The sequence below is a fragment of the Vanellus vanellus genome, assembly GCF_965231255.1.
Source record: "Vanellus vanellus genome assembly, chromosome: 5".
NCBI classification, from domain to species: Eukaryota; Metazoa; Chordata; class Aves; order Charadriiformes; family Charadriidae; genus Vanellus; species Vanellus vanellus.
Window position 1 is genome coordinate 49,429,065 of NC_138910.1, and position 21,058 is coordinate 49,450,122.

Consider the following 21,058-nt stretch of genomic DNA (forward strand, 5'->3'; position numbering starts at 1 on the left):
TGCCTTCCTGCTTGGGCAGACAGGCAGGATAGCCCCAGCCCAGCTGCAGGCAGCTGTGCCTGCCAGGAGATGCCCGCAGGAACCATTTAGCAACTACCTCCCTCAAGGGCCGCACTTTGGAAGGCATAAGGGGCTCAGCTGCAGTGCAACCCTAAATTTGACCTGATCAACCACCCAGCCAAGAAAATCCATGGCTTTTCGCGAAGAACCCAGAGAAGCAAAACCCAAAGAGGTGAGGAGCGACTGCCAGAGAGGACCCAGAATGCAAGCCGTGTCAGCTCAGCGTGGAAACCTGCCACAGCAAGGGCAGCGTCTCCCCCACTTCCCCATCCTGGGGCTGCGTTTCACTGACGTGTGTGAGGCCACTTCCTGCCAGGTTTGCGACACTGGCAGCGGGGAAGGCAGAAGTACAGGCAGAGGGGAGCCAGAGAGAGGCCGAGCAGCACTGCAAGGAAGGACGAGGAAAGGAGCGAGACCCACGACACGGTCAGGGACCCCACATCCCACTCCCACCGCACCATGTCCCTGGTGGAGACAATCCGGCTGTGGCAAGAAGGGGTGTGTGCGGCCGACAGGAAGGAGTGGAGGGCAGCCCTGGATGCCTTCATGGCAGTCCAGAACCCCCCTGCCAAAATCTGCTTTAACATCGGCTGCATCCACCTTGTTCTGGGGAAGCTGGCAGAGGCAGAGGAGGTAAGGTACAGTCACTACTCCTGCTCGCAGGCGCTGGTGAGTTTGCACACAGACCTGCCAGACAGATGGACACAGCAGGAAGAGGAGGAATTAAGGTCCAAGGTCTCACCAAGGGAAGGATTTGGGCCTTTCAAAACTGGGATGAAGCATAACACCCCTGGGCTGTTCCTGCTGAACCTGTTTTCTCAGTGAATCAGAGGCGAAGTAGCAGAAGAGGTGCACAGCTTGCTGCTTGCCCTCCCTCTCTCCCAAAGGTGACCACGGGGGCAGTAAGCTGCTGAGCAAGTGGTGGCAGATGGGTCCAACTCAAAAAAATTGGGAGCCTGGTGCAGCCTCTGCCACCCACTGCCCAGAGCTGCAGCGAGACATAGCCCACAGAGCCCAGCCTAGGACTCTTAGCTAAAGCAGGATAGGTATAACCACTCTATCGCCTCATTTTTTTAAAGGTCTCCCCTTCTCATCCCCTTTTTGCCTGACTCCTACCTCCATGCAGGCATTCACTCGGAGCATCAGCTGTGACAAGCACCTGGCCGTGGCTTATTTCCAGCGAGGGACCGTGTTTTACCGGAGGCAGAAGTGAGTGGACGGCTTTAAAGTTTTGGTTTTGCCCTTTGCAGAGACGCCAGCCTTCAGCTGAAGACAACCCCAGGCAGGTTGGTACCACAGGAGCCAAACTGCAACCCCTTGAGGTAAAACAGAGGTTCCTGTTCATCAGCAGTGCAGTCTTGGGATTAACACCAGACTTGGAGCACCTCTCCTCATCCAGGGTCTCTGAAAACACTGTGAGGAGATAGGAGAGACCCAACTAAACTCAAGAAAGTTTAAGTAAAGACTTAGAGGCATCTGCGAGGGCTACCAGGCAGACAGAATGCCACCACAAGTAAGGTGATGCCCTTGTCCTCTGCTCCACAGCCATGAAAAGGCCATCAAGGATTTCAAAGAGGCACTGGCCCAGCTGCGAGGCAACCAGCTCATCGACTACAAGATCCTGGGGCTGCGGTACAAGCTCTTTGCTTGTGAGGTGAGAAAGACTTAACTGGTAGTTTTGATCCCAAAGGATCATTCAGCATCTCAAGAAATGTAAGGAGAAGACAGCCAGCTTCTCTTTGTGCTTTGCAAAAAAGCAAGCTGGTGCAGTGTGGTGCCACAACCCTGCTGTCTTCTCCTTCACCATACTCCTGGCAAGGGTCTGGCTGCTCTAAGAGCTCATTTCTTGCTCCCATTCCTCTGGCAGATACTTTATAACATTGCACTGGTGTATGCCACAATTGAGAACTGGAAGAACGCTGAGGAGCACCTGACGCTGGCCATGAGCATGAAGAGCGAGCCCCAGCACAACAAGATTGACAAGGCAATGGAAGCCATCCTGGTAAGGAGGAGCAAGTCTTACAGCCACCATGTTTGCTCACAGCAGCACCACAGGAAGGAGGGAGAAAAAGCCCAGTGACAGAGAAACCACCTTTTTGCTACAGCTTTAGCAGAGCAGGAGAAAAATGCAGTGGGCTGTGCAAAATGGGGGTGTCATACTGCATTAGGAGTTGGTGGGAAGAGATTTAGGTCACTGGGGAGGCAGGGATGAGAAGACCAGGCTAAATGGACTGTGTCAAAGCTGGGGTTGGGCTGTCACAGTGGTGTTTTGACTTTGCGGAGCGAGACCTTAACCCCAGAGGTACAAGGCAGGGGACAGCAAAACAGTCCCTGCTCTCACCTCTGAAGAGCACTATGACTTCTCTGTGCTACAGAAGCAGAACCTCTGTGAGCTGGTGGCCATTCCTGCAGGGAAGCTGTTTAGACCAAACGAAAAGCAAGTGGCTCAGCTGGAGAAGAAGGACTATTTGGGGAAGGCTATGGTAAGAAAGAAATAATCTTATTTATTAAGGCCAAGACTGTGGGTTGAGGAGAGCTGCTAACCATCCTCTCACCACCCCTCTGAGCTGCTATCTGCTGCTTGGTGGGCAGCCAAAGATATGGAGCTGGTCCATGCCTTGGGGATTCCCCAGGTGTGGAGGGACAGATGGCATGTAGGGGTCTTTTGAGGAGCAGGGATTCTGCAGGAACAGAGGAGCTGAAAGCATGTTTCTGCAGAGCATGGCCTATTTTCATTTTTTCTCCTTAGCCAGACATGAGGGACAGTCAGTCAGCAACGAGCTGGAAAGGTCCCACTGGAGCTTCAATTAGAGCCAAGATTTTTTTGGGAAGGGAAGAAGCTATTTAAAATCTGATACCCACAACCTCTAGTTCTTCCTCTGCTCCATTTGAAAGGGGCTTTTCAGCTTGGATAAATGAGCCAGATTTTCTCCCATGAGTGTGCAAATTCCAAGCACTGGGATATCAGCCTTGGGCTCAGGTCCTGGGAAGCAGCAATCCTCTATAATGGGAACCATCGGTTGTCCAGGCACTAGAGAATCAGATGACTGAGAGGTAGGCAGCTCCTTGAGTGTCCGGGGATCCCCAGAAACTTGCATACAAACATTTATGAACTTTCTAAATTATGTTTAAGGGCTTGAGTTGGACTCTCTGACTCCCTTCCCTAAATAGAAACTTTTAGGTTATAATGACACTAACTGCAGTAATGGTGGGGAGAACTTACCACAGCTGAGAGGTGAGTTTTGATGCCTTGAAGCACTGAGCCTGTAGTCAAAGATGCTTTGACTAAAATCACAGACCCTCTTGAACCTGAAGCATCCTGAGGAGCTTGGCTTGGCCAACAGCAAAGAAGGAGGGCAGATAGATGTCTGAGAGGTCCACAAGCACCAAGTAACTACTTGTCTGTCTTTGGCTCTAGGTGGTGGCATCCGTGGTGGACAAGGATGATTTTTCAGGATTTGCTCCACTCCAACCACAGGTAAGACATCACCAGTGAACAGCATTCTCGGTGAAAGTTCAGGAGGATGTGGGGATGGGTATCATCCCACAGCTTTCTGAGGGCTCTGGCTTACAAATAGCAGCATTGCCACCATGAACTTTCCACTACTTCCACAGGTGGGAGGCAGACACTGCCCCCACATCTCAGCTGCTCTCTCTGTCATCTGAGAGCGCAGCCCAAACCCACCTACTTATGTGGTTGAGGTCAAACCAGTTCCCTGAACAGGGAAGTAGTGTTCTGGCAGCACATCCTCTGCCCTCACTCTCGCTGTGGGGCAATGGCTTTCATCAGGGAGTGGTCTCAGATCCTCCCTGTAAGATTCATTGAGTTCATCTGTCTCAGCTCAAGCCATCAGAGAAGCAAGAGCAGTTTTGCTTGCATTCTCCATCCTCCTCTCAGTTCCTGAAGCCCTTCGCATTTTCATTGCCATTTTCCTAATGACATAGCAGCATCTTTCCATCTCTAAAGGCACCTAAGAGTTTTTACAGGAGCTTTTTGAGAGGGTATGGGAAAGCACAGCTGCTGCAGCCTACAGCACTGTGATGCAAAATAAAATACACTCTCCTCAGTGCAGCCAAGCATTGATACCTTGCTGCAGGAGTCAGGACTATTTCAAGTAGCTTCTTCAGAGGGTTGATAAATCCACTAGAGACCTTAAACTGCTTAGGCAGGAGAGACCATAAAGTACAGCAGCAGCAGCTGGGGATTTTACAAGCACAGTAACAGGAAGCACAACTTAGTTTAAACCAGCTGATCCCAAATCTGTGATCTCACCCCTCTGTAAGCTGAAATGAAAATCACACGTGAAAACAGGATTGTGCCTCTGAAAACCAACTGCAGGTGGAAGAATTTGGAAACTGCTCCTTTGAAGGAACAAAGCCAATGATAGTCCTTACAACGCTTAAGGCAGTTGCTTTACACATCATGGTGGCAGAGAGCCAAAAACCTACTACAGCTGTCTGCAAAGCAGAACAAAACTCCCTTTAGGTTGAAATTGTCTGACCTGACACCAGCACGGGGAGAAAGGAATCATGTAGGGGTGATGGCAGGCACGGTAGAAGGCTGCAGGACATTTCTACAAGGCAAGAGAAAGGCCTCCAGATTACTGATAATTTTTTTTTTTGTCTTCTTGTCGGCAGGCCTCTGGTCCTCCACCCAGGCCCAAGACTCCAGAAATCCTCAGGTGAGTTGTGTGAAGGACAGGTAATGCTGCTAACCCATGCAGCCAGGTCCAAGCCTCCTGCAGGATCCCAGCTGAGTGTCCAGCTGGCACCCAGAACTTGGGGGGGGCAGGGAATGGATCATAGAAACAAAGAGGTGGAGGTCTGGGTTCACCTTACAAAGTAAAACAATGTTGCCCACCTTCCTGACCTGGCTGCTGCCCCTGCACTCAGGGCCCTCGAAGGGCAGCCACACCGCGTCCTGTACGAGTTCACCCCTGAGACTGCCGAGGAACTGCAGGTCCTGCCGGGAAACATTGTCTTTGTCCTGAAGAAAGAGAAGGACAACTGGGCCACGGTGGTGTTCAATGGAAAGGTACCAGGGGCATGCTTGGCAGGAGGGGCCAAACAATGGGGCGGATGCTGTGAGGTTCTGCAGAGGACTTGCAGGGCAAAGCCTTGCTGTCAGCAACTAAATGAGTTTCTGACTTAAGTCCCTTACATCCACTCTGGCTCAGGCCACAGCGTTCAGTGAAACCCATCCAACCTGCAGCAACTAACCTTCAAGCCTCAGGGACTCACCTGGATTCAGAGCAGGGCAAGGACAAACTCAGTTGCATCCTCCAGCGGTGGGTTGCCTCCTTGCCAAGCAATCCCCATTTGTCTCTCCTCCCGCAGAAAGGGATCGTCCCCTGCAACTACCTTGAGCCTGTGGAGCTCCAGAACAAGCTCCATATCCAGGTAAGGAGGCCCAGGAGCAGATGGTGTCCTGGGGAGGGAAGATCCCCACACATTCATCCACCACTTATCCTGGGCCTTCCAACAGAACACATACCTGTAACTCCCTCCCCCTTGTAATGCTGGGGTTGGTGTCACCTTAACATGACTTAACAGGCCTGCAAAATCTGGGCAGATGATGCGTTGATGGCCCCCTGTATGGTGGGTTGCAATGCCAAAGATAAGAGGTGGCGAAGTCACCTCTCCCCAGTTCAAGACCCCAAACAGACCTTGGGAAAATAGCAGGTTGGAGGGATTACTCCATGGGGCAGCAGCGCCTCAGCTCCTCTAGGAAGGACGGGATTGACAACACTTATCTTCTTCCCATCCGGCACAGGAAGAAACCCCTCTTGAAGCTGAGATCCCAGAGCCACCCAGCTCCCCCGCTCCAGAGAAGCCACGGCGGCCAGCACCAGGTCAGTGAGGGTGAGCTGAAGGGACGGGTGTGCCTTAGGGGCAAAACCCTGGCACCAGGTTGCAGACTGTCTCCTCTGTGCTGTGGCTCAGGCTTTGAGACCAGAGGTGGGGTTCACCTCCATCTTGTTCTTCAGCCCATTTGCAGTCAAGGATGGAGAGGTATTAAAGCAGGAGGCAGAGATGGCAACTGCTGTGCTGAGGATGGAGTAAAATAGAGCATGTGGGTCCCCAAGGAAAGTAAATCCCTCCACACTCTTAATTAGCACAGCAACTAATGGGAAAAAGGGCCTGGGAATAGGATCAGGCCAAGTCACCCAGCTTGTCCAAGTCTTGGAGTAGAAGGTTCCTTACAGACTTCTCCTTAGAGCGAGGCACCTGCGATGGCTTTAGTGCTGCTGTGAGCTGGGCTAGGTTTCAAGGAGCTGTAGTTGCCCTGGGAAGGGGAGTCCTGGCCAACGCTACCCACTGTCCCATGTCCCAGGCCTGGGGCAGGGACACATCGCCCCCAGCACAGTTGTTTCAGGATGCTGGGAATCTGAAATAGGGCTCTGCTGCCTGCATCTGTGCTGCTGCAGGAGTGCTCAGGTGCATGGTCTGAAATTGCTGTTTAAAGCTGGGGAGCATGTGAGTCGCAGGCAGGTGAGAACGAGAGTTGAAACAAAGAGCGGGGAGGAAGTGTTTTGAGTTGCTGTCTCTAGAAAACATTACACAGTGCTCGGAGCTAGAAGCCTGCAGCTAAGCTGAGTTCCACGCTGCTGCAGGAAAAAAAAACATCTGGGGTATAAAATATCACCGTGCAGAGACCGTCCCGCACCAGTGTTAACCTGCTGCAGTTTATTCTGGCTATCAACAGCCAACCTGCCAAGAAAAGTAGGAATACACAGACAACCAATTGCCAAGCTCCTTGCGCTGAGGTGAGCCTGAGTCAGTTGGTGGTGGAGAAAGGTGGACCAAAAGGCTACTGACAGGACAGACCTTGTGTCCCAAGCAGAGCAGCCTCATAGGCAGTCCAGTGGTAAAGCTGATACAGAAGATGGCTGTGGCTCATGGGAGTTAAGGGCAAACAGCTCAGGAACCCAACAACCTCAAAAAGTATCTTGATGGTACTAAAAGCCATCACAGATCTAGCAGTGGGACTGTATTCAATAGTGTAGCTCTGTCTCTTCCCATAATGAGCACAATCATGTCAAAGCACTGACAAAATGTAGAGCAGATCCTTGTGAAGAGACTTCAACAAACCTGCATGAAATCACCCTACCTGGAGGTCTGAATTTAGCTTTATAACCCTGGTGAAGGACAGGGATTGCCTGGGTTTTCAGTGTGGACCTAGGGAAGATCAGAAGAGCAAAGACACTAAAAACAGCAGCTCCTTTTTTTTTTTTTTTTTTTTAAAATCCCTCCCGGAAAGATATCCCACCCGTAAAGCTCTCATCCCTATAAAAGGGAAGGCACAGAGCCCAAGTTTCTGCTCAGTGGTTATACCTAAACCTTAAGGATGAAACCCATCGCAGCTGATGCTGCATCCATTCAAGGGACCACTGCTGGCTCCAGGGTTCGTTGGTGTTGCTGCAGATAATGACAGGTGTTGAGAAGGGCTGCAGGAGATATGAACTTGTATTTAGGAGCAGAGCAGCGATGCTTACCCTGTCCCACTTGCTGAGCGACCTCTTTCTTCCTCCACAGACTACGTTCCTGCTACTGTGGTGCAGCCAAGAGATGAAGCAAAGGTAACATCTTGTGAATATAAACCCCGAGGTCCCATTGATGTTACAAATCTGCATTTATTGCACATTGAAAGGTGCTGGCATTCCCAGCAAGCTGCATGGCCTTAGAAGTGTTTCAGGTTTTCATCATTCCGGAGCTTCTCCAAAGCATAACGACAGGGGTAGGGGCCAGCAGGTCATCAGGACCCAACCAGGTGACTAGGGCTGCTTTTTGGGAATTCTCCTCCAGGTCCACTCCCTGGTGGGCCCAGGGCTGTCAGCAGAGCCCTTGTATGACTCTTACCTTGGTTGACCCGCGGCCTCAAATTTGGTCACACGAAAGCCACAGTTTGGTTGCCAAGTGCCTAGTCTATTACTGCGCTATCTCCTGGGACAAGCCCAGGGCTGCCAACCAGCTGCACATCCAACCGTAGCCTGGGTGGCACAACTGCTGAGCTGCCCTGAGGGAAGTATCACAGGCTGCACACGCTAGCAGAGATGTCTCCCTGACCAGCAGCCAGCTGATGCCCCGCAACTCAGGTTTGACTCAGGCAACCAGTTTCCACATCCTGGTCCCTCTCCCTGCCCTCACCACGCCACACAAGCTCTGACATCCAGCTTACCGCCCACAGGAGGCCGAAGCAGCCGTCTCCAGCCCCCACATCCTCAAGGTGCATTACAAATATACAGTCGCCCTGCAAGTCGAGCCAAGCCTCTCCTACACAGAGCTCCTGGACCTGGTTTGCAAGAAACTGGAGCTCCAGCCCAAGCATGTGCAGCTGAGGTGAGGCACTGCCCGCTACAGGGAGCCACAGCTGTGTTTTCAGGGCTCCCACCCTTATCCCACATCCTCTGCACACCCAGGTACAAGCCTGCAGAGAGCCAAGCGCTAGTGACCCTGAGCGCGAAGAACCTGGAGGCAGCTTGGAGCCAGAGCAAGGACAACTGTCTGACAGTGTGGTGCGACATCACGGAGGTCAGTGACAGCTAGCAGCAGCAGCCACCTCTTCTGCCTGCTCCTGGCAAAGAACCTAAGCAGATGTTGCCTTTGCTTTCCTTGCCATGAGCGCAGGATTATGGCTTCCAAAACAAGCCAGAGACCTCTTAAAAGGCAGAGGAGCAAAGAGTGGGAGGAGAAGCAGAGCTTTTGGCTTCTCCTTTTTCTTTGTACCAGGGGAAGAGAAACAAGCTCTGCTTACCAGCTTATTTTCTGCCCTAGGGAGAGGGAGTTTTACTGGACAGCAAGCCAGAGGAGTCACCACAGGAGGCACCGCCAGAGGAGATGGGACCAACCCAAGTTGTAGCACAGTACAATTACGAAGCCACCCAACCTGAAGACCTGGAGTTCCAGGCAGGAGATGTGATACTTGTTTTATCCAAAGGTAATTGTGCTCCTTCTGTGACAGGGGAAGGGAGGGATGATGTGAGTTCCCAACATCTGCCAGGCAGGCCAAAAATTCTCAGGTATTTTGTCAAGACACTGGACACGTTTTCTTCAGTGGAGCCTACAAGCTTCACTAGGGACTTCAATCTCTTTTCCCTCTTTTCTCCAGTCCTCCAAAGCAAACTGCTTCATGCTGGGGACTTGCAGAGCAACAGCCTGGCTCAGGCAGTCTTCACTGATAGCAAACCTCCTCCTGCAGTTTGCCACCTTTAGATGGAAAGTAAGCTGCCCAGATTTCTGCTGCAGGGCAGTTCTGAGAAAGCTTGCACTGAATGCACTGCACAAGACAGGTTAGAAAAGCAGCCTGCAGAGATTGCACGAGGTAGCAGGTGGAAGCCAGGGGAAAGGACAACCTAAGGACACATGAGAGTTGCTTTCCTTCACATTGCTAAAAGCTGTGTCACTAAGCTTCCAGTTTCCAGATTCACAGGGCAAATTTGCTTCATCCCCATGAAGGAAAAAAAAAATATCCAATATACTGAGGTGTTTCCAGCCTCTGCTTTACACACTACTGATGAAGGAAAGGGTTTTCAACTTATCAGCCAGTTCTCTGAAGCCACAAAACAAGCAGGACCTAAAGTCTGCAAGATTGCTTTCTATGAGTGCCTTCTTCCATGGCAACTGCCTTGTGCTATAGCGCAGGCAGAGCTCTTCCAGCTCTACCATGGGCTTCCCACCCAAGTCTCAGTGTTATACACACTTCCTCCAACATATTTTCATCACACTCCTGTTCCTGCAACCCCCTTGCTTAAACAGTTTCAAGATGGGAGTTTCACTTGAGCTGTGTTTAACTTTACTGATCGCAGTTTATTTTTTAAAGATGCAGCCTCGTTTTGGCCACCGCACAATGCCTTACATTAGGAATGAAGGCAGTTACATCCCAGAATGCTACTTGTCCCATTTCTCTCACCTAGCAACTTCCTCTGGTTCGTTTTCTTTTTAAGGGTACAATCTTCCATTAGTCTCCTCGATCCTCTTTAATATTAGTCTTTAGCGTTTCTATGAGAATTGGTGCTTAAATACAGACTAAATCTCAGCAAGATCCAGTGCATGTTTTTGATTTATTGTGCTCCAACAAAAGCTGGAGGTGAGCCCACATCGAGTAAAGAATTGGGTACAGACCCTGTACAGGGCATCTGTTTCCCTCCTCAGAAGAGCCTCTGAGTGAAACAAAGACATAAGAAATTGTTTTAATGAAAAAAAAAAAAAAAAAAAAGAAAAGATACTTTTTGAGATGAATCTTGAAGTATCTTGAAGGACAGTGCAAGGTTTCAGATAATTTCCTTGCTCTCCACAGTCACTTTGTTTCCACTGTCTTGTACTCAAGGCAGTTTGTGAGCCCCTTGGTCTCTATTTTGATCTACTTTTCCTACTCTGGTTCAGCACTGTGTTCTTTCTTACCTTACAACTTGATTCTCTACCTCGTTCCCCCTCAGCCCCTTTCCTCCACATTCCTCTCTCTACCAGGCTTTAACATAGTTATTTAACAGCAGAAAACCTTAGAATGGTGATCTCAGGGCTGTCTGTAGCACGTGGAGGTTATTATGCTCCTGTACATCCCTAGGGTGACAAAAGTTGTGTCAATTTTATCTTCCAGTGAATGAAGACTGGTTAGAAGGCCAGTGCAATGGGAAGATTGGCATCTTCCCATCCGCTTTTGTTCAGAACTCTAACACTAAAGACTTGGAGATGTGATTTCAGAAGAGCTTAAAGTTGTGGACATGGAAAGGAATTAAGAATTCATCTGTTGCAATTAAGAAGTTTCCATATTAATCATTGCATTTGAAAATTGATTTAAAATATTATTGCTACTTGTATTAAAAGCTTTATTTTTTATTTTACTTTTAATCAGTACCTGTTTTAGAGAACAATGCAAAAGTTGCTAATTGTGTTTCCGTTAGGAATACATTCAGTCCTAAAAACTGTGCTTACTAAGAGACTTGCTAGCAATAGCTCTGTCCCACCTACCCTATCCTTAGCAAAGCTTTTACACGGACAAGCCAGCAGCTGGGAAAACCCACGAGAGGGTGGTGCCACTTCCATTTACAGCCCTGCCAACAGATCCAGAAGAGGAACTGGCATTCAGGAAGCTGCAGACCAGGAAAGGCTGAACTTCCAACAGCATTTACTTCCTTAAAACATTACTGCCAATCCCAAGAACTCAAACAAGAGATGCTGTGCAGCCTCGCCCTGCTCCAATTGGCAATTCAGGGGAGAGGAGCCACACAGGTCACCACAGTGACTTTAAAAACACCCACCAATAAAAAATATACACATTTTTTTCACCTTTGGGAGCCATATCTCAAAGCTTTTTCTCAGCAGTCAGAAGAGACAGTAACTTAGAAAGACGCTGCCTGGAATCTCAGCAGGTCGTCAGCAGCAAAGTCGTCCCCTATATAAAAGCCTACGCAATTTTGATGCCCTCTTCCCTATCCAAGAGGTCTGCCCGCCTCTACCCTTGGCACTACCTCCACACTATTTTACCTTCTCCAACAGCTAGACCTTCGGGCAATTTAAAATTATCTACAGTGCCCCATCCTCAAAATATACGAGCTGTAGATAGAGCCAGCCACCTACAGCGTTGGGAGTGCTTTGCTTAAAAGAGGCTAAGGGCAGCAGTTTCCCCACTCTGGATCCTATCACGCAAGTTTTGGAGAACCCCACTCTGCCAATAACCTACATCTCGTATTTATTTTTAAAGGAACTTACTCTGAAGAGTTGTTTGGATACAATAAACACCTGTCATTTAAAAAAAAAAAAACAAAACACACAGAGCATCTCCATAGTTTTCTTTGACATATTTAGAAGCATGCTGTTCAGAAACTGGCTGCAAACAGCCAACATCCTGATTTACAGGCAGGTCAATGGCAGAAGGATCTGCCTCCTCCAGCTCCATTACCTGTGCTCAATAGGTTCAAGTACTCCAGCCTGCAACTGAAGGAGAGCTTTACAAGCTACTCCTGTATCTGGTTTTGGTTCCATACATAAAACGCATTGCACACAGGCAGCACAAAACCACAATCTAATTACCTGCACTGAGCCCAAACCAGAATATCTGTGATTTATTTAGTTCTCTTTCAAATAGAAAAACAAAAAGTCAACTTCAAACCTTCTTCTGACTTATCCAGAAAAATAACACATTTTTAAAAGCCTGCAGCTGAGTTACACGGGAAATAAATGCAACACACAGACCTGGATGGAGAGAACATGGTTTAATTAAAGGCAAAGCTGATTTCAGCAGCTGCAGTTCTTGCACAGACAGACAAAAAACACAAAAGAAGCTTACGACACAAACCAGTTTCTGTTGGGGGCCCCTTCCCTCGCTCCTCCAGGTGTCGGAGGGCAGGAGGGGAGTCCCAGCCAAGAGTCAGACGCATTCCCAAGGCCAGATGCTCATGCACAAGTGGAACGGTGCGGCTGGGACCCTGGAACTGCCGGGAGTGAGATGGTGAACCTGGTTAGCTCGTATAGGGTGCAAGAGTCAGTGATGGTTCAAACACTGGAATGTTGCAGCTGCCTGGGTACACAGCTCAATACACAAACCGGGAGGGGCGGAGAGAAGTACAGAGGGGTTTGGTTCATATTACCACTGGGTGGGAACTTCACTTTTTGGACTTTTTAAAGGAAATACAGCTTCGAAATGCAACAAAAAGTTGATGTTGCTAAGGTGGAGATCACGGGGGAGCTGCTCATACACCTGGAGGGATATTGTGTCTCCTCCATCTTCCCTTTTTGTATTCTTTGGGGCTGCCCAGGCTCCAGTGTCACTTCGGCTCCTGCATGTGCTTTGCTCTGCAGCTGACTTCCAGCTCAGAGATCCTGAATCATCACACAAACCCCTACTGCCAACACAGCAAATGGACATTGAGATTGTTTCCATAACTTCCCTGGGAAACCTAACAATAATGCTGTCCTTTCCTTTAACAAAGTTTCCAGTCTTCCTTCCCCCTAATAAATAGCAAATAAAACATTTTCCTTTTCCCTTCTGCACCTTTTCATCTATGAACAGCACTATGCTTTCTTCCATGTGTGGGTTACACACGTGTCCACGGCTGTCTTGAGTTTCATTCTGGAACTGAAAGTTTGGGGCTGCAGCTGGGGGCGGGGGGCACGGGGGGATGGGTTTCTGCAGAGCTGATGTGTGCCTGTGGGGGTGCGTACGCTCCGCACTGTCCAGGCTGACTGTAGGTTTTACCCAGTCCTGCTGGACCCCTGATTATTTTCTGTGAGATGTTGCACGTCGGTAATGAAACTACTAGCATCCAGCAGAGATGGGAGGATGGAGAGAGAAAGAAAAAAAAAAAAAACCAAACCAAAAACCATTGAAAGCTTTCTACCTACCTATTAAAATGAGTCAGGCTGTGAATGCACAGACTAGCCTGCCCTTTGTGGGGCTAGCCACTATGCTACAGTAAAATGTACAGGAATCAAACATTAATTTAAAACCCCATAGCAGTTAACTTGCTTGTCCAGCAGAGTGCTGCAATGCCCCACGTCACCGATTATAGCTCAAATACCTACTGAACGGAGGGCATTTCATGCTGGAGTCTCTAACCCACCCAGGGGCTAGCCAAAGCCTTTGGGTGAAGGGTGAAGTGGTGTCAAGTGCCAGACTCTCCTTCATGAAACTCCTTTGCCAGCCCAGGAGATAGAGCCCCACCTCACCACCATCCACCTCTGACCGGAGCAGCAACTGGGGCTTTCATTGCTACACACTGACTACGAAGCACGTCTGTGTACGGAAGAATTCAGTGTGATCTTACTACTGAGATAGTAATAAAGATGTTTAGGAGTAATTTCAACTACATTCTCAGTCAGCAAAGCAATCATTAATGGATTCCTATTTTATCTCCCCAAAGAGAGGAAAAGGATTGAGAAGTTCTCATTGGCTTCTCCCATCTGCCTTTCATTCTCAGCTTTTACTTCCCATGTGGCTGGGGACATGCACGATGGAGAAGGTGAGAGGCGGTGATATCAGGTTACTGAGTGAGACAAACAGCAGTTCCTCTCTCCCTCCAGAGGGCCCAGGGATGGGAGAGTTCCTGGTGTTGTTTTCTTGCACTGCAGTCGTTTTGTGCACACTCAGTGGGTTGGTGGAGCACTTACGCCCTCCTGACAGCAAGGAACAGAAGAGAGGGCTGCCACCTGCACAGGACTGTGTGGGCCAGTCCTGCAAACCCAACATGCCATGGTTTATGGAGCCTTCATTTGCAAGGGTTGCCACCTCTGTCTCAATGCGGCGGGTTCATGGTGCCTTGTCCGCGTTGCTGCTTCTGCTTCTGCTGCATTAACAGCTGCTCCAGGGCTGAGGGTCCAGGGTGCATCATGGAACTGGACCAGATGGACTAAAAACAAACAGCCAACACTTGCACCTCCTTGCGTTAGACAGACCCCTTCTTACAGACGAGAATGCGGAGACAGTTTTCTATATTCTCCCTCTTCTCTTTATCAGTCATACCGGCTTATCATGAAAGTTATCCAGACTTCAAAGAGAGGCCTTCTAAAGAGAGGCTCCCTGGAAGAAGCTTATCCTCTTCCAGAATCCTCCTTACCATAAAAATTCATCCCACATTAATGTTTACTAATTTTAAACTAGTCAAACCAAATGTTACAAATTTTTTCCAGTTCTGCCAGCCTGGTCTTGTTCCGCAAAATATTCTAGAACAGCAGGAACTGGAAAACTGTGACATCTTCCAGCACTGGTCACACCTCCAACATTGCCTGCATAAGTGAATCTGCACAAAAACCCTTTGGTTTCTGACACTGAACTCTGACACTTGCAATAGGCTAACGCTCATCACCGGATCGTCTGGCCCCATAGACAAGCACCCAATTCCTGAGCACAGTGTCAAACATACCTTCAGGCTCTCCATAAGCACAGCTGAGGAGTCCTCCATAGCGGGAGGGCCTTGGGCTGCCCAGGTGCCACTGGGAGCACTGGACTGGTGCCAGCTGCTCTCTGAAGATGACGATGTTGCTGGGAGATAGTCCAGACCAAACCCTCCCATTGCTAATATGGGAGAAAGAAAAGTTCAAAGGAATGTAGCAAAACCATGGCGAAATGAACGTCATCAGCTGGCTCTGCAAAACCCCAGAAACCCAGCACTTGCCTGGCTTATCTGTTTTCCAGCGGTCTGCGACTCTCCTGTCTCTGTTGTCTGGAGTCCCAATGGGTCCAAAGTTGGAGAAGGGAACAGAACTGTGGTTATGCGTTGGAGGGGAGCTTGGCAAGCTGCTGGGGTTGGAGGAGTGAGGAGACTGGCTAGCTGGTGTTGAATGATCTGGTGATTACAAGGCAAGAGGAAAAAGGTCAACAGAAATAGCAAGGCTCCTGACTTTAAGTTTCTTAGAGCTGCTGCAAATTCTGCCATCACCCAGTTTTCTCCAATGCTGAAGGTCAGTTTTTATTCCCTCCATTACACAAGTATAATGCAAATTCCCAAGTTCTGAGTGAAAATTTTTGTGCATATACAAGAAGAGAATGCCTGTATTTAATGCATACATGTGCTCACCAGAAAAACCAAAACCCAGTAAATCTCAAGAAGGCTGGCTATCCAAAGTGAGTCTTCCCTATATTTCTTGAAGAACTTTTCTCAAACTAAAAAAACCCATACCTGTCTCCAAGCTCGACAAACCAAAAAAAAAAAAAAAACCAACAAAAAAAACCCCAGTAGACCTTGAGGATTTTGCAAGTTTACAACTCCAACTCCCAGGTCTGTGAATGTTTTACACTTCTATGAGTCCTAAAGCATTTCAGACCAGAACTCAATACTGAGCGAAAGAGGAGAGCAAGCATGGAAAAGCCTATCTGCAGGCAGAAAACAACAATGCTTGAAGACAACACAGCATAGTAGGGTGACAGGAGACTATGAGGTCTTGAACGGAGAGATGAAGGGAAAGAAAGTTGAAACCATGTGAGCCATAAATCCTGCTAGAATAAAAGCACTGTGCAACTCCTTCCATTTCACCCACAATGGTTATTCCTGGTTGGCTGCAAAAGTCTCAGTGCAACCAAAAATCTCATCCAGTGCAGATGTTATTTAAAATCCACTTGTTTCTTAGATTCAGCTAATTCCTCCCCTCACATTCTTCTGGATTTTTAGTGAGAATAAAAATCATGACATAATAGTTGTGTTTCATGCCTTTAAGACAATTACTAAGGAAAAAAGGTTGCTTTGTAGGCTGCTTAACATTAAAAAAAAAAAAAAAACAACAAACACAAAACCAAAAAAACCCCAAAACACACAAACCAAAACCCCAAAATACTGTCAATATTTTTCTCCACACTCTTCAGTCATACAGTTTCTTTTTCAAATATCTACATTATGAAATCCAGTTCTTCCTGCTTTTTGCAAAGAAGCAACACTGAAAACCTACAGATGTTTAAGTTGAAGCCCTACTCCCAGATGCTTGTCAGGAATCTAAGTCAAAGAGATTTCAGGATTTAACACCTCCTATAACTTTTTTCCTGCTCAACTACTTCAATTAAAATCCAGGTTCTTACGCTATATTAATTACAGAATCCCCTCATATTTATGAGGATATATAAAGAAAAACAAACAGAAACCTTCAGACACCTTGTCAAGCGGGTATTTTTTTTAATTTCCAGTTACATTTAACTTGAAGTAGTTTCAGAATTAACTCGAATCCTCTTAAATCACTAGACACTACCAGGATTACCTGAGCTGGCTGGAAGGGATGGAGACCATGGAGTCCCTTCAAAGAGAGAATATAGTGAAGTCTCCTGATGGGCAACTGAAGGGGTGACTTCTGGTTTTGTGCTGGTATTCATGTTTTTCCCATATACCTCATTGAACATGCTGTTATTTGGATATCTTTCCTGAAAAAAAAAAAAAAGAAAAAGAAAAAGAATTTAAGAGTTTAGGTATTGGATTTATTTCAAATACTAGGACTGTACAAAGAAAACAATTATAGATCAAAATGTTTTCCTAATGTTTTATTTTTTTACTCCCCAGCCCCCTTTTCTCTGACCATTTTATTTAACATGAAGTCCATCACATTCTGAATCAGAACAGATTTCTCCTGGCTGAACTGCAAAGCCTTCACAAAATCTTTAAAAGTGGTAATCCATTGCTCAGGAATAAAAACCTACATATAACAAGGCTTTGAGGTACACCTTTTCAGTCAACGCCACAATTCTACTAAGAGCAAGTGGCCCATGAACTCAGCAAGATTCAACAGTAGGTCTGCAGAACTATAGCTATGATGAATTTGGGAAGACAACTGATAAAGGCAAATATAATCTTGCCAATACTGACTGAATCTAGGCACCCATACAGATTTCTTTCAGGTTTTCCATTGGTTTGAACTAAAGGATATCCCCATATTTCTTCCATGTTACCTTGTTTAATGGCAAGCTCAAACAGCAAAGGACTGCAGACAGCAAAGGTCCTCACTTACCTGATTAAGAGAAAAGCCACTGAGGGACAGGAAAGACGATGACTGAGACATCAGTTCTGATGGTTTTTCCAGCAGGGACTTCTTCAGAAACAAATAGGGGAAAAAGAGCAGTTAGCGTTCAGTGTAATGAGTAGGAGCAAAGTATGCTATCAGCAACTGCCAAGGTTTTTTTGGTCACATTTAAAACCTTCCTTGTATTTTAGCTCCTGTACCATGGACAACAGAAAGAGCAAACTAAGAAGTGCAGAAAATCAGTAGTTTCCTTACTAATTGTAATTAATATCTAAAAATTAAAATCCCGACAGCCAGGAGTCTCGGACAAACCCTACTGCCAGAACAGCTTTGCAAATTGTAAGTGTAATGCTCTGATACATCTAGAGGGGAGATTTCTGCCAAAGAAAATCCTATAGTTGTGCAGAATCTTGTACAAATGAGACAGGATCTTTCCCAGTGATCAGAGGACTTCTTTAAAACACGTGTGGACTCCTATATGTTGCTAATGACAGAATATTTTTTGGTTTTGAGAGCATCCCTGCTGTATAGACATTCTCAGACAGTAGGAGCAGATAAGTGCTGTGATTTTTTTAATTGGGTTAAACAGTCCAAGTTTAATTTAATGCTCTCTTGTTTTCATTATAAATGACTGTAGAGAGGAAGGAAGAAAACTCCAGTGTTTATCACATAGGTTCCAAAATTCCCCTGGGGTTCCATGTTAAGATAGCGTGGATCATAACTTTTCCATCATCTACGCCACCCCCTTTCATACACTTATTTCCAGCATATTATTTCTCAGCTTTCTCTTCAGTTCTTACAATGATTAAGCAGTGAAAAATAGTGTCTCTGAAACAAGCCTATTTAGGGAAGAAATAGGATCGGTTATCAGAAACCAAAGAAAAATTATAAAGTTCTGCTGGTGGACAACACACACCACCAAACTTAGGATCAGGATCACCACGCCATAGAATTAGTAAGGTCATGTGTAAAACTGCGTGTGATCCAAAATTAAGCTGTAGTCCTGTTCCAAATAAAAGTCCTCTTGCACTCATACCAGCTCAGCATGTCAGATGTTTTTAAATTTATTGTTCAAACAACAAAAACCTGAACTAGCGTCCCTCTCTCTTTAACATGGTCTCAATATCTTTGCTTTTATCCTGTAAACTCAAGACAAACAGCCTCATTTTCTCGGCAAGCAGCTCCTAGCTCGTTAGATTTTCAAAGTGACAACTCATTACTTTGAAAACACGTTTTAAAAGGCAGACAAAATTCACACTCTGCATATCCACACAGCTTGCACAGAGAATTTCCTTCCATTTGTCAGCAGACAGAAACTGTAAGATCTTCAAAGAAAGCTGGTGAAGAAGCAGCTATTAGTTTCTTAGCAAAGGTATCTAATGAGACAGAAATGGGTGTCTATTTTGCTAGTGGCTCCTTGGGATGGCATGTAAAATTGAAGAAAAGACTTAATCAGAGATTTCAAGTAGAGCCACAAATAACTCTTCTTTGTTACTGCTACTAATCTGAAATAGTAGTATTTAATGAACATGCTTGCAGCCATACTAGAAAGGCATACTGCATTTTTGGAGCCAATTTACAAATTCAGCAGCTCAGAACTTCCAGCTAGTGAACTAGAAAGGTTTTAATACATAAATGTATAAAAAAAAAAATCTCAGTCTGTCAAAAATTACTGTATTTCTATAGGAGTTGCTGATTATTAGGCAGTTGCTTGCAATTTTCTTCCCAAATCATCTTGTTCTTTTACAATCTCTTCTGCATTTAGTAGGGCAGTTTCCCCCTACCTTTATGTAATTTTTATATGCAGATTATAATAAGCCACACTTCTTCTGACGACTTCCCACAACTGAACCTTCCACTGTGCTCCCGCTCACCCTTATTACTAACCCCACACAACTGCAGAAGAGCAAGTGCATTAAACAATGCATCAACATCTCTCCTGTGGACTGTACTTACAAGAAAAGCCCACTGTTTCAATTTCTGAACCAACTTGCTGGTATTGCTACACTGAGGGCCTTCAGCTGGTCTGAGCTGTTGCACTAGGTCAAGGGTGAGGCAGGGAATTGGACAGGAGGGATGGGGGAGAGAAAAGAATTTCCTATTTCTTATAAAATTTCACAGAAGAAAGAGATGCCAGTTAGAGTGAGAAGCAGCAGTATTACATCAAATACATACAAAGAGGCTTCGTCCAGGAAGAGAGGCGAGAGGCCCCAGCAGAGCTGGGTAAAGATCAGGAGGATTAGAGAAAATCAGCTCTTCCTCCTCCTCCAAGGCAGCTAGACTCTTTAACAGGTCCGGAGGAAGCAGAGGGGAGCTCTTGGGGTCCTAGTGACAGAAATGAGCACAGTGAGACAACAGAAGGCAGAAAGGGGAACAGCAAGAGACAGTGAGGAGAGGCTAAACCACAGCAGGATGAGAGAAAACAGCAAGAGAAAGGCAGAAGATGGCATGCAGAAGTGCAAGGTGAGAAAGTGGTGCAGCAGAAGTGTGTCGAGGTACACAGAGAGAAAATACTGAGCAGAAAGTAAAACTAACCATGTGGTCTAACATGTACTGGAAGGAGCATTGCGTCATCAAAATGATGGGCAGCTAGTTTTAGTTAGTGGAGTGTGTGCATCCCTTTGCAATCCATGCCAAATACTGAACCTGTTTTCACATTCAAGGACAAGGAACACAAATCTTACAGTTATTCTTCTACAGCTGACCCGTGAGTAATTTAGGTTTCAAGTAGAATTGCATTTGCATCTTCTTCCCTCCTCTATTTCTGAGAGTTTAAATTCCAACAGACTTATTTCCACTGTTAATGGCTGCCACAATAATGTACAGCTGACCAGACCACTGGACAAGAAAACCCTGCAACGGGCTGGTCAAACTTGACATCTTGAATTTTGTGAGGGATGCTTAAAACACAAGCATCACAGGCACACCTTCTGTCCATACTGCACTGTGCTTGCAACAAGGCAAGGTTTCCCTTTTACGGATAAGAACAAGGCTTTGACCTTGTCTCCATCTATAAACCACAACCTGACACCAGGGTAGAGGCAGACTCCTGTATATTGTCTGGCTTTTCTCTCTGAAGGATTAGACAAGTGATCTCAGCTGACCTTCTGAAAATCCTGAGTGCATTTACAGCGATGTATCTGACCAAAGGTTTAAAGAGGCCTCTGTTTAAGTTTCCCTATAAACATCACTAAAAGCACTCACAGACAACTCCAGGACTGTTAATAAATAACAAAGATTGCAGGTTTTATAAATAGCAACACAAAGCACAACTGCATGAACAGAAGCAAAGTATTCCAGTAGTGCAACCAAGAGCTAAGCAAGTTGTTCAGCTCTCTCACTGCGTGGTGGGATTTTCAGGAAAAAAAAAAAATCCAAAACAAGACTGCTCCTACCATCTTCGATTTCATCTCAATCTGACTACTGCAGCCTCCGCTGTTCAACACACTCAAGATATTATGTGGGCGTTAAGAGTTCATCTAAAGGGTAATAATTCAACTGCAGTTATCTGGGTGACTTTAATGGTTTTTATCAGTTGCCACACAAGAATTTTCTCCAAAACTAT

General features: G+C 46.6%; 2 protein-coding genes across 2 annotated transcripts in view; one reads left to right on the forward strand and one right to left on the reverse strand.

The window, feature by feature from the left end:
* Positions 1-441: 441 nt before the first annotated feature.
* NCF2 (neutrophil cytosolic factor 2) lies at positions 442-10,901 on the forward strand. The gene is made up of 15 exons (XM_082484378.1): positions 442-693; positions 1,187-1,269; positions 1,606-1,714; positions 1,928-2,062; positions 2,436-2,543; positions 3,479-3,538; positions 4,699-4,742; positions 4,954-5,095; positions 5,398-5,460; positions 5,834-5,912; positions 7,597-7,640; positions 8,249-8,400; positions 8,481-8,592; positions 8,836-8,998; positions 10,658-10,901. Exons 1-15 carry the CDS (start codon positions 520-522, stop codon positions 10,753-10,755), a joined length of 1,566 nt encoding a protein of 521 aa, XP_082340504.1. The 5' UTR covers positions 442-519; the 3' UTR covers positions 10,756-10,901.
* Positions 10,902-14,269: 3,368 nt separating this feature from the next.
* Positions 14,270-21,058, reverse strand: part of SMG7 (SMG7 nonsense mediated mRNA decay factor) — a 52,339-nt gene continuing 45,550 nt past the window's right edge. The window contains exons 18-23 of the mRNA XM_082484205.1: positions 19,669-19,818; positions 17,482-17,562; positions 16,741-16,900; positions 15,171-15,341; positions 14,919-15,070; positions 14,270-14,405 (exon numbers count right to left, since the gene is read on the reverse strand). Of these exons, the coding sequence (XP_082340331.1) occupies positions 14,292-14,405; positions 14,919-15,070; positions 15,171-15,341; positions 16,741-16,900; positions 17,482-17,562; positions 19,669-19,818 (828 nt within the window). The 3' untranslated portion in view covers positions 14,270-14,291. The remainder of the gene's footprint in view (positions 14,406-14,918; positions 15,071-15,170; positions 15,342-16,740; positions 16,901-17,481; positions 17,563-19,668; positions 19,819-21,058) is intronic.